The sequence below is a fragment of the Mytilus trossulus genome, chromosome 13 (assembly GCF_036588685.1).
Source record: "Mytilus trossulus isolate FHL-02 chromosome 13, PNRI_Mtr1.1.1.hap1, whole genome shotgun sequence".
Classification (NCBI taxonomy): domain Eukaryota; kingdom Metazoa; phylum Mollusca; class Bivalvia; order Mytilida; family Mytilidae; genus Mytilus; species Mytilus trossulus.
In genome coordinates, this window is record NC_086385.1 from 57,595,804 (window position 1) to 57,609,832 (window position 14,029).

The 14,029-nt window shown below is 32.2% G+C and overlaps 1 protein-coding gene across 1 annotated transcript; it reads left to right on the forward strand.

The window, feature by feature from the left end:
- Positions 1 to 1,437: 1,437 nt before the first annotated feature.
- On the forward strand, positions 1,438 to 13,340 carry LOC134694514 (uncharacterized). The gene is made up of 2 exons (XM_063555527.1): positions 1,438 to 1,795; positions 12,617 to 13,340. Exon 2 carries the CDS (start codon positions 12,642 to 12,644, stop codon positions 13,338 to 13,340), a length of 699 nt encoding a protein of 232 aa, XP_063411597.1. The 5' UTR covers positions 1,438 to 1,795; positions 12,617 to 12,641.
- Positions 13,341 to 14,029: the final 689 nt, after the last annotated feature.

Consider the following 14,029-nt stretch of genomic DNA (forward strand, 5'->3'; position numbering starts at 1 on the left):
TACATATTCATATAAGAAATAATGCATCAGTTTTAGTGGGAGGAATATATATGTTTGTCATTCAAAAATTTCTTTAATAAATCATTTGGGATAATCTATCATTTAAATTCTTTATTTTGTGCTTGAAAATAAAAACAGAAATAGTAAAAATTACAACTCCTATAGGAGAGTTGATAATTTTCAAATTTATACATCAAATTTTAATGTTTATAACGAGTTCTTATAATTTTTGGTCATTGAATTGGTAATAAAATAGGTTCTAAATTTTATTAAACAATTATTTCAGCAAATATTTAGACTCTGGTCAATCAAATAATTGGAAGATATATTTTTATTGGTATCTTTTTTTTTGAGAAAATTACATTTTTTTGGTGTAAACAGAATTTCTCTCCTCATTAAGCCTTCAGTTATTGTGACTTTGTGTTACACAACAGGATGGACTGCCATATAATGACTGATTATGAAGTGGTCAAGGTGTCAAATTTTAAGGCACAATCCTTGAATTTAAATCATTGTTTGTTTCTTTTCAGTTAGATGCTCTTGTCACATTTATTATTTTATTTTGGTTGGGAAGATTAATTGTTATCTTTTTGGGTTTTGAGAAAATTAGTATTTTTATCATTTTTTTAGGGTGATGAAGGGTTAGAAAATTATTTTTTAGTTGGGATGAACAGTCATTAAATTGGTTTTAAAAAAGTAAAAACTTGACAATAATTAAGTGGTTACATTTAAGGATTGTTTCAATGCATAATATTTTTTTGAAGATTGTATTTTTTTATTGACAAATTTTCACCATTGGTTTCAATTTTTGTTTTCAGCCCACATAGAGAATACAAAGAGAATCACTTAAAGAAATGGCAATCAACGCATTAGACGTAGTAGCAGAAGTTCTAGGAAACGGCCTACCTCCAGTTGCTCCACGGTAAGTTATATTATTTTACAATCTCTTTTCATAGAAACATAGAAAAATGTCTCAATGAATTAGTAAATAAGTAAAAAGTGGTACTGACCAACAGATTATTGCACATTTATTATGACAAGCTGAAATGAGTGCTACATCACATGTAAGGTCTCTTGATACATAGTTCAAGGGTGCAAAATAACTCCCTAGAAGAACACAAAATACATACAGTGTAACCTGACTTATCCCACACCTGAGTATTGATACATCCTGCTTTCACTGACACATTGTCTTGGTCCAAATTATGCTGATCCTAGCAGAAAAAACCTGAGAATAAGTATTCCCACACCCTACTTAATCTGACATTTTTTTCTGGTCCCCCAGTTTGTCAGATAACACAGGTTACCCTGTACTGCAAGTTTCCCTATCCAATTAAATATGTATAAACTAAACTTAGAAAAAAGCACCTTTTAAATAACAGAAAAAAGAACATTAGATAACATTAATCCAAAAATATTTTGTTTTGTTCACTTTGAGTCTTGACTGGCATGTCCTGTAACTGGCATAAGGCCAATTAAAATTAATTGATAGATTTTCATCCCCGCCTGCCCCTCTGAAATCGTCCTGCCCTGATTTTTTTTATTTTATAGAATTTACGATTTACATATTTTGTTCATTTCCGTTACCGATAACCGTTAAAATTTCGTTTCATTTATGACTTCCTGTTTCAAATTTCTGTTTTGTACCTCGAGTAAATCTAACCAAAATGATTGTCGACATATTCTGCTGCTCTATGACGACAACATCATTTTCCAAGAGTAAAGATTGATAACGAGACTTGCGTGAAATATTTGTTTGACCAGAAAAACGCTGAGTCCTAGACCACAAATTACGGTATGTCACAAATTTCTGTGATTAGAAAACGGGATTTTTTTATGCAATGACTTTGTGTCAGGAAGTTTAAATGTTTAAGATATCCAAAGCGCAAAACTCGTGGAACACATCAATACAGAAAACACGACTGGATTAAAGATCTTGAAACATAAACACGAACTTGTATAATGAGTTTAAAAAGTCGACTAACATACACTTTTTATTTACACAAGCCCTTAGATTTTACTCATGACTGTCTTTTCTTATTGATTAACAGAAAATGTCCCAATACCCCCAAAAGAGTCATTAAACAACTTCTTTTTTTTTTTTTTTTTTTTATTAAGTTCATGTTTTACATGGTAATTATATTTTCATCTTGCATAAATGCATAAGTACCAACCCTATTATTTCAACACTGTTTGTGTTCATTTTATTCTGTACTCGTAATAATTGTGTTGCATACCAATGCATTTGACATTTATTTATGGGGACTAAAAACCATCGTTTAGAAACCATAATACATTTGGGGTAGAAATTCCAACTGAAGAGAGCATTTCTACATGTTTTTGTTGTTTAGTTTCTAAAGCCGCAATTAGAGACATTTATTTTAGGATTTGAAAAATAATGTAAGATTCCTCATACCTGTATATACATTATATAAGCTTATTATTACACTTGCATATATATATGAAGAACTCGTCACAAAATGGTTTCATTTGAAATAGAATTTAAAAAATAAAATCCTCCCACCCGCCCCATTTTTTTCAAAAATTTGGATGAAAATCTACTAATTAATTTTAGTTGGCCTAATCTCTACTGAATTGGATTTCTAAAAACTGTTATACACCAACACTTTTAACTTTAGGTAGACACTCTTAGATGTTTTTTTTAAATATGCACATGATTAGGAGTTCATAACACATTTTACCATTTTTGAGTTATGTCCGTTTATAATGTTATATCATCAATGTCTCATGGACAAATTCTTCATTTATTTGTAGCTAACATTTATTAACATTTAGGTAAAGTCTTTGATTAAAACTTAATTAGACATCAATATCCTTCATAGAATTTTATAAAATGTTGACAGAAGCTTTCATACTTCATGCATGATTGATTTGGAGAACATTTATAAGGAACATTTTTCTGTAACTTTTGTTGAGTCTTTAACATTTTATGTGGAAGATAGATGTAGAAATCCTACATAATTCAACTGTGGTTGTAACTTTCAGACTTTGTTTATAGTTCATTAAGTCATCAATAACTTTGTCAAAACTTGGTTCAATTATTATATACAAAACAGCCCTGAGTAGTTTTTCTATGATCAAAAAGTGAAATAACCAAAATAACAAACTTGTGTTTAGCATGGGTTGTGCATCTTCAAATTGTACGAAAACTTAAATTTTAACATTAAACAAGAGAAAAATTTTACAACATCACAGGCAAAGCACAGGCTTCATAGAACCCTTAAATTTTTTTTAGAAAGGTTTTTAACTGGATTAATTTTTGACAAATGTTGGTTATTGATTTTGGATGAATGGGGGTGGTGCGTGAGTGAGGCAGCAGCCAAATGTTGTCCGTGCACTTACTCATGAACTATTCAACCAAAGCTTTTATTGTTTGAATATGAAGTTGTTACCTGACAACCAAATTGAGGTCAAGTTCAATAATGACGATTTTGACTTTTCCTGTTCAGGAGATATGGTTCTTGAAAGATTGAAAAATGTATTTCCAATTGTGTCTTGCATTTACTCGTGAACCGTTCAAGCAAAGCTTTTCAAATTTGTATATGGTGTTACGGATGACAAAATGGAGGTCAAGTAGTATAATGAGGATTTTTGCTTTTACCGATCAGGAGTTACAGTTCTTGAAATATTGAAAAAATTGTGTTTCCTGTTGTGTCTGCATTTACTCATGAACCATTCAACCAACGCTTATTAAATTTTAATATGGTGTTACTGATGACAAAATGGAGGTCAAGTAGTATAATGAGGATTTTTGCTTTTACCGATCAGGAGTTACAGTTCTTGAAATATTGAAAAAATCGTGTTTCCAGTTGTATCTGTATTTACTTATGAACCATTCAACCAAGTTGTTACTGATGACAAAATGATGGTCAACTTTGATATTCAAGATTTTCACTTATAATCATGATAATGATCTGGAGTTATGATTCTTGAAAGATTTAAAAATTGAGTTATGGTTCTTGATAAAGATTGAAAAATTGTGTACCATAACTTGGAAAAGTAAAATCTCAAATGTTGACGACAGACGTCGAAAAAACCCATGCTGTATTAAATATTCAATCACAATTCAAATTGAGAGCTGTTATGACTATCCACCAACTAACACTGGGGTAAAGCTGATGACCGTAACTGCATTCACGGTCATCCCAAGATGTCGGACGAAAAATTAGGTCAGTATTTTTATTGTCTGTTAAGGTGTTTCTACATCATTTAATTTACAAAGCATACTTTGATACGATGTAAATTTATAAAAGATTCACACGGAAGTCACAAAACTCTACCGAGGAACGTGTATAAAACGGGAATTTGGATTTGAAAAATTCGCTAGGATGACCGTAAATCGTAATCGAGATGACCGTAACAGGATTAGCGATTCATAACAAGGCTGACCGTAATTGGTTAAAAGATGACCGTAAATTGTTAAGGATGACCGTAATTTATAAAGAATGACTAAATTCAAAAGGATTACCGTCAATTGAAAGAAATATCCATATTTGTATACATTGTTTTTTTGTTGAGTTTGTCGCAATAGGGGCTCGGTTAGTTCTTTTTAACTATTTGGCGTATTTTGAGTTTATATGAAAATGATAGTAAATAGTATAATCGATGTTGTGAGTAGTTTTTGTCGAGCCTGCAACTTTAGCTAGGGCTAGGGTGAAATTTGAAGAAAAAGGCAGGACAGGATTTTGAGTAATAAATAAAGGCAGGATGAGTTACTTGGCAAAAAAAAGCAGGATGACAATTGTTGTAAAGTTGTAAAAAAACGAATGGACTGAAAAATCAAAAGGCAGGACAGAGATTACAGCTAAAAAAAAGGAGGACAATATTTTTCATCCTAGCCCCCCCCCCCCACCCCTAAAAATCAAATGGTACCTCTTAAGGTCCTACCATGCTTTAAAGTTTATGTACCCTTCTGTAGTCATTTTTGTACGAATGTTTTAAACATCGATTGTATCAAACTACAGATATAATGAATAATAGAAAGTCCATTTTAAAAATATACTATAGGGGAAAACTTGATGCAAAGCATTATTATTTACTGTTGCCTAGCATTTGATAGAAAAAGAGTACTTTGTGGCAAATAAACCAAGATTTTTATAGAAAATCAACAGCCTTTAATTAAGAGATTTTTGTTATAAAATTTGAAACATAGATTACTCACTTGCTTTTCTATGATGTACTAGTGTTTATTTTTTACAAAAAGTTCTAACCAACCTGTAAATTTCAAAATACCTCGTGCAGAGTAACTAAAGTCGAGCACACCCTAAAAGGTGTACTTGATTTGGTCCATATTTTTATTTGTTCTAACCAATAAATTAACTTGTTTTAAGGAAATCAATGCTAGCACTGCATGCAACAATCCTATATCTATCGGTCATCAAATTGACAAATATGCTAGAACAAGGATACAGGCTGTGGATTTTCTATAAAATTTCCATATGTTTAGCATTGAAGCAACACAAGGGTACATAATCCTTAAGTTAATACTTTCCTAGATGCATCAGTTTGTCTGTTCTCTTAATAGATATGTGTGTGTAAAAACGGCCATATTTTTCAATTCATTCAGATGAACCTTAAACATTATGAATATCCGGTAATTCAGCCCATGTGTATGGTTTCAGAGGAGCAGAATAAAATCTTGATTTGTCTTGATATATAAAACAAAACAATTCTTTTTTTCTGTCTCTACAATTAACAAGGCTCCCCTTTAAAATTCGCTATTTATACAAGACTATTTTAGGATCTATTTTGCTGGGGCTCACCTTCACTAGTTTGGTCGGAGTATTTTAAAACATGTTCTTCTAAATTTATATTTGGCTTATAACCTTTTCCCATTATCATTTTAAGTTTTGTGACTTCAACACCGAAATGTACGGACCGATATGCAGTATGACCAGCGTTTTCAACAAAAACTTTCTTCCTAAAACTAAATGTTTGTGGACCAACATGATTGTCCATAGAGTGCATGCATTAAAATGCTGTGACGTGTCTACATTAGATGAGGTGAACTTGCAAGTGGAAAATTGATAACACATGTACGTATCTGAAATAAATTTTAAAAAAACATCTGCAATGGTAGTTGAAACGATATAATATAAATGGCTGTACACCCATTGCCTTTTTGGCATTTTTAAAAAGCTGTATTTATTATATAAAATTAATAGGAATCTCAGAAATAAAAAAATCCTTTGGCTTGTAGTTGGATGCTACATATGACGAACCATGTATTTGAAGTACGTCTTATTTTTGTCTACCTTTATGATAATGTTGTCTTATAAATACGTCTTACACCAACACGATTAATATCATTAATTATTTGATACAAAAAAGGTAATACAAATACGGATATTTCTTAGAAATGACGGTTATACTATGAAAGTTACGGTCATCCTTTATAAATTACGGTCATCCTTTCGAAATTACGGTCATCCTTTCGAAATTACGGTCATCATTTTACCAATCACGGTCATCCTTATTATATGTTACGGTCATCTTGAAAATATTTTAAAGATGATTTACGGTCATCTTAGCGAATTTTTCAAATCCAATTTCCCGTTCTTTACACGTTCCTCGATAGAGATTTGTGACTTCCGTGTGAATCTTTTATAAATTTACATCGTACCAATGTATGCTATGTAAAGAAAATGATGTAGAAACACCTTAACAGACAATGCAAATACTGACCTAATTTTTCGTCCGACATCTTGGGATGACCGTGAATGCAGTTACGGTCATCAGCTTTACCCCAGTGAACTAAGAAGATTGATTGATGAAAAGGAATAAATTTTGTTTCCAAAAAATACCCTGACTAAAATATTTATTCCAGAGGGGCAGAGAATAGTCTTATTTATTTATAACATATTCTGGGCAGGCGAATGATGATGATGATGATATAATACAAAAAAATGTATTGATGTCATTATTATAAGTCTTGTTTTCTTTCAAACTGGCCAATATAATGCCGTAACCAAAGACTCATAATCCAGGTCAGGATACAAATGAAATGTTTTGTACATTTTACCTATCAGAAAATGTATGCCCAATAATTCTAGCATCAAATTCAAGATTTATAAGTAGTCTTTTGAATGCAAACCTGCCCATATTAAGATAATTGAATAAAAAACACAGCAAAAATTTGCCCCTATATCATTATATGATAGGATGATAAACTTGGGACCAGGAGAGAGACTCAAGTAAATATTTGACATTATGGTGATATCCAACACTACAGGGAGATAACTCTGTAAAATCAGCTAAACCATAAATCACATTGTATTGTTAAGAAAATTCTCAATGATAAAAATTAGTGTTTGTCAAACTGCTATGCATATATCCAATGAAATTTTTCCAAGAAAGTGATGGGTTAAAGTCCACACCTCGGACAATTACTAAAAAAAAACTTCCACCAACTTTTTATGAAACTTTGTTGAATTGTTTATATCTGTTTCAATTTTTATAAATTTCAGATTTTTGTCGAGCCTTCGACTTAAGTCGAAAAAGCGAGACTAAGTGATCCTACATTCCGTCGTCGTCGGCGGCGTCCACAAATATTCACTCTGTGGTTAAAGTTTTTGAAAATTTAATAACTTTCTTAAACTATACTGGATTTCTACCAAACTTGGACAGAAGCTTGTTTATGATCATAAGATAGTATCCAGAAGTAAATTTTTCAAAAATAAAATTCCATTTTTTCTGTTTTTTACTTATAAATGGACTTAGTTTTTCTGCGTGGAACATTACATTCACTCTGTGGTTAAAGTTTTTAAAATTTGAATATCTTTCTTAAACTATACTGGAGTTCTACCAAACTTGGACAGAAGCTTGTTTTTGATCATAAGATAGTATCCAGAAGTAAAGTTTGCAAAAATAAAATTTTATTTTTTCTGTTTTTTTGCTTATAAATGGACTTAGTTTTTCTGCATGGAACATTACATTCACTCTGTGGTTAAAGTTTTTAAAATTTGAATATCTTTCTTAAACTATACTGGGGTTCTACCAAACTTGGACAGAAGCTTGGTTATGATCATAAGATAGTATCCAGAAGTAAAGTTTGCAAAAATAAAATTCCTTTTTTTCTGTTTTTTGCTTATAAATGGACTTAGTTTTTTCTGCGAGGAAACATTACATTCACTCTGTGGTTAAAGTTTTTAAAATTTTAATAACTTTCTTTAACTATCATGGGTTTGTACCAAACTTGGACAGAAGCTTGTTTATGATCATAAGATAGTATCCAGAAGTAAATTTTGTAAAAAAATAAATCCAGTTAACATAAAATACAGTCTTCACTTTAAGTTTTTAAAACATTTATTCGATTCATAAACTATCCTGAAATGTATACCAAACTTGGACAGAAGCATCTTACAATCAAAAGATAGTATCAGTAGGAATATTTTTATTGATTGTTTTCCTCATTTTTGTTGAGCCTGGGAGTTACAGCAAAAGTAGGCGAGACACTGGGTTCCGCAGAACCCTTACGAATTTTTCATTTCCATGTCATGAAGTTTTATCCTTAAATAAAGGTGATTTTCCAGTTTTCGGACAAACACTCAAAAACAATTCCATCATCTTTAATTAAAATTTGGTGAATTGTTTATATCTATTAAGTGAACATGAGCATGCTTATAACGAAACTCTATTTATATTGTGTCAAAATTTTATGAAAATTAAACAAGCCATATAAATTTTAGTCAAGGTGTTGGGTACAAGCTTAAGGGGACTTGACTAAGGCATTCTAATGTTGAAGTTTTTATGTTCAAATGTCTTTGTAAATGTAGACATGGGGATCAACAGAATGCCAAAAATAACATGTAAAGTAAAGACACTTATCTATTTTGAAATCAACAACTGTTGACCTCCAGAGGTTAAGTTATTTGTTTTGTAGTGTTGCTGTTTCATTGTTGTTCACCCTTTATATTTTTTTCATTGACATGCTGAAGATAGACCGGTTCCCCAAGATACATTAATTGAAATTAAAAAAAAATCAACTATTTTTTTTTATATATATAAATATATATATATAGGGGAAACTTAATATTTATACGCCTGTTTACAGGACGTATTATGGTATACCATTGTCAGTCCCTCAGAAAATGTCCGTCCTTCTTCAACATGTTGGACATAAACTCAAATACACTTGAACAGATTTGCATACAATTTGTATTGACGTGATATTATATATTTTTATAAATTTTAGATTATACATGTTTCAAATAAAAAAGAGTTTAATATAGGGTTTTATAAATGAAAAACGACAATTAACTTTTTGACAGTTAAAACCTTTATTTAATAAATAATTCATTGGGGCTTGAATAACAAGCCCCCATGAATTATTTCCATTCTAATAGGACATATACGGCAATTCTTTTGGATCGAAGCGCTCTAGGTGGAAGACATTATTTGCCGTTCCCATAAATAAACGCACTATAAATTGGCGTAAAAAAACCGGAGTAAACTGAATAAGTGACATGCTTAAACTATTTTCAATGAAGTATTTAGGTAGTTTTTGATGAATATTAATGACTATTTACTTCAATGTATTATATGTATATAAAAAGTTGGCTTAGACCAGATTTTAGCATCGTTATTTACGTTATTTACGTTTCCTTGTGATTATTTTTCAGTTTCACAAGCATGTATTTTCCCGTAAAATGCTTATATTCTTACGTCATCTTTCTATGACGTCAGGTACTTCATTCATCAAAAAGCATATGACATGGGAGTACAATCCGAACAGCCCTGGCAATATATTCATATTTTACCACGGGTGTGTACTCAAATTTAAGCGTTTGAAGGGCGTCATGTTAGAATTCCAGTTAATTACCATTAAACTTACAAATTTCATGTACAGACAGAGACTCACCATCTTTTTCTGTCAATTAAAAGCAAATATTCTGTATACTGTGGATTCAGTATTATTTGTTGGATACAAGTTTTTGTGGTTTTGTAGCTACCATTGCACCACAAATTCAAATGTTCAACAAATTACAAATTTTCTATAGGGTTTAAAATTGAGAATGGAAATGGGGAATGTGTCAAAGAGACAACAACCTGACCAAATATAAAAACAACAGCAGAAGGTCACCAACAGGTCTTCAATGTAGCCAGAAATTCCCGCACCCGGAGGCGTCCTTCAGCTGGCCCCTAAACAAATATAAACTAGTTCAGTGATAATGAACGCCATACTAATTTCCAAATTTTACACAAGAAACTAAAATTAAAATAATACAAGACTAACAAAGGCCAGAGGCTCCTCACTTGGGACAGGCGCAAAAATGCGGCGGGGTTAAACATGTTTGTGAGATCTCAACCCTCCCCCTATACCTCAACTAATGCAGAAAAGTAAACGCATAACAATACCACACATTAAAATTCAGTTCAAGAGAAGTCCGAGTCTGATGTCAGAAGATGTAATAACCAAAGAAAATAAACAAAATGACAATAATACATAAATAACAACAGACTACTAGCAGATAACTGACATGCCAGCTCCAGACTTCAATTAAACTGACTGAAAGATTATGATTTTTGCAAGGAAAGACTGGCAAAACCAAGAAATCAAATATCCATGAAAAGCAAGTTTTCATGAAATTGATACCCACTAAAATAAATAAATCCACAGCTACATTAACATATTAGAATTTGAAAGTTAGCAGTTAACTCCTTGTTTGGTTCTCCAAATGTTTTGATTAGAGTGCCGCTGATGAGTAATTGTGTGGATAAAATGGTGTTTTTTATTGTGGTTCCCCTTTAAAATATTTGCCTCATGAACATGCAGCTGTATGATCAGAATTGGAAATGTTAAAGAATGCTTACATAAAGGTTCCTGAATGTTTTTCCAGCCATTTTTTTTATATTATCTAGAAATGAAGGTATGATTGCCATTAATACAAATATTAACACCTTAGAATAAATATAGCTGGACTATACATGTAATAGGTCTCTTTTTACATATGACAGTCAAAAAACAACAAAATCCTATGCTGAAGTGTTATATCTTTGAAAGTCCAAGATGACAAAATATGAAACAGTTTTGTTGAATAGCCTGATTAAGACCGTAACATTATGAATTAAAAACAATGAACATCACAGGATTAAAGACTTTTTAAGATGTAGTGTGGGTTGGAAGGTTTTGGGAAAGAAATGTTCTGGCCAGTGGTCAAAACTGGAAATAGAATTAACATGAATATTCTTTCCAAACAAATGCAGGATACAGCTGTGTATACTAAAATAAAAATGAATAATTGTGTTAGCAAAAAAACATAAATATGCAAAAAATAACATGAATATTCTTTCCAAACAAATGATATTTATCCACTCTTCTGACAGTAAAATTTTAAATATTACAAATGCTTGGGTGAGGCCTCCCATTTTAAATTGAAAATTAAGCTGCCTCGAGTGGATAAATATCATATCACATTTGATGGTTTATAATTATAGCTAAATCAATTACCAGAGGGATGAAATATGTCAATTTCATAAAAATTTATGTACAAAAGAGGGAAGAAAGATACCAGAGGGACAGTCAAACTCATAAATCAAAAAATAATCTGACAATGCCATGGCAAAAAATGAAAAAGACAAAGAAACAAACAATAGTACACATGACACAACATAGAAAACTAAAGAATAAGCACCACAAACCCCACCAAAAACTTGGGGTGATCTCAGGTGCTCCGGAAGGGTAAGCAGAACATGTGGTAGAAGTGTTTTCATGACATCACAAGTAAGACAAATTGAGACTTGCCACAAACTTGAATGAAAACTTGTTAATATTAGATAGGAGATAATATAACTGGTATGTTGACAAAAGAGAACTTTAAACATCAAATTGACCTTTCTGACTTTGATATTTAGTATGTGGAGCTCTCAGGCTCTGTTTTCAATTCACCTATTCAGAATCTAAAGAACTATGGGTAATCTAATTGTTCATACACCAAAGTGAAATATCGTCACATCATTGGTTAAATTTCAGTTGTTTAGGATGTTTTTAACCAATCAACACGCTTTGGTACGGAAGCGTATTAGCGCCACACATTTTTTTTTTTTTTTTTTTTCATTTTTTTTCCCGCAAAGGTAATGTTTGCGTTACAACGCAAAGGTTTGCGTTGTAACGCAAAGGTTTGCGTTGTAACGCAAACATAGGGAAAAAAAAAAAAAATGTGTGGCGCTAATACGCTTCCGTACTTTGGTGAAACGGCCAATTGTCTAAAATGAGTTGGAAAACAGGACGATTTCTCAACTAGTTTTTCTGCTGGTTTTTTAAATGTAGATGCTTTAAAAAAACATGCACGAAAATTTGAAAAAAGATCTATACCTTACTTGCTCCTTGAACTATGAAATCTTATTTTCTGAAACAGTGAACAATTTCTATTCTATTTATTTTCTTTGTCACTGTAAATTCAGAATTTGTGATTTTTTTTTTAAATGGATGATTTGGTACTTTCTTAAAAAAATCACAATTATAAATTGATGTAATAATTTCTGAACTTACAGTATCTCAATGACCTTGTTTCATAATCAATTTGACATGTGAATGTTATGTTAAAAAAAAGTGGGAAAGCAGATTATGTATTATATTCAATATATTGTATTTCAGTGTGAGGAAATACGTGGACAACCAGATGAACAGGCGTCTCCGACGAGTTGGTATGCCATACGGCTATGTGGCTCCACGACTAGAGGCACCACGATGCTCTCGTCGTCTTTTAGGGTTGGAGCCAGAACCAGTTCTTGTCCCAGTTGCGTCTCCTGAGCTGCCAAGAAATGATCAACCTGAACATTTCGAAGCAGTTATTGTACCTCGGGCACGATTATTCTCCGTCATGGTTCCTGAAGCAGCTATTCAAATTGCTGATGACGAGGATGATATGGTCGAGGTTGAGATAGCTGGCGAGGAGCTCTCGGTTCTGGAGTCAACTCTGGAGGAGGAAGAGGTCATCGAGCTGTCTGTGCTGTGTGGTATAGACACAACGGTGGAGGACCCAGCCGACTGGTTCCTGGAGGAGACTGTGTCTTTCCTGCCAACAGAGGAGGAGACTGTTGTGTTCGAGGAGGTAGTGGACGAGGATGCAACAACCAACCATGCTGAAGAGACTGTCTGGTATGGTCCTGAAGAGGTTGAGGTTCCAGCCACTCCAGCCACACCGTATGTTGTTATAGGTAATGATGTAGGTGTTCCTTTGGACTGGGAGGTGATCCCTGCTCCAGTGGTTGATGTTGCTCCTGTCCCTGAGGCAGCTGGGAGGTTTGCTGGGTGGAGACAGGTGGCTAGAGTGCTAGGCTGCCTTGTTACTTCATACCAAACTGTCTCAGCTGTCTAATTTTTTTTGTTAATTTTTGGTAAATACATATACATTTTGTATATTTTCTTTAAAAAAGTAAAACTGGAAATGTTTAAATTTTTGCTTTAGTTTGAAAAAAAAGTTTGGACAAGTATAAATTTTTGTTTTAGTTTAAAAAAAATGTTTGGAAAAGTTAATTTTTGAAACTTGATTTTTTTGTTTTCATTTATGGTCATTCAGTTTATTTTTGAAAGATTTTCATTCTTTGCTAAATAACACAATTTCTTCAAAATATTTTTTTTATAATTTTGGCTATTTAATTAATCATTAAAGTTTTATGAAATTATTTTGTTGTAATTTAAATGAAAGTTTTTAATGTTAAATTTACTGAACTTGGAAATTTATAAAGAGTGTGTGTCTGTCTTTTTGTAACCACTGTTCTTTTTATCCAACACATGTGAAACTGTCAAAATGGATCACCATAATTATCAGTCAGGTCAAGGTCAATCAGTATAGATATCCAATCATTTCAGGTCAACATTTTCGTTGAAGTTTGGTCATAGGTTAGAGGTTTAGAAGTTCAGGTCAACATTGCCAAGAATAGAATGGTCATATACTCCTTTATAGGGTAGAGGTCTACTAGAGTTAAGATCAAACTATTTGTAAGAATGGTTATTTGCAAGGTCAAAGATATGCACTGCAGGTCAAGGTCAATGTTTACTTCTACA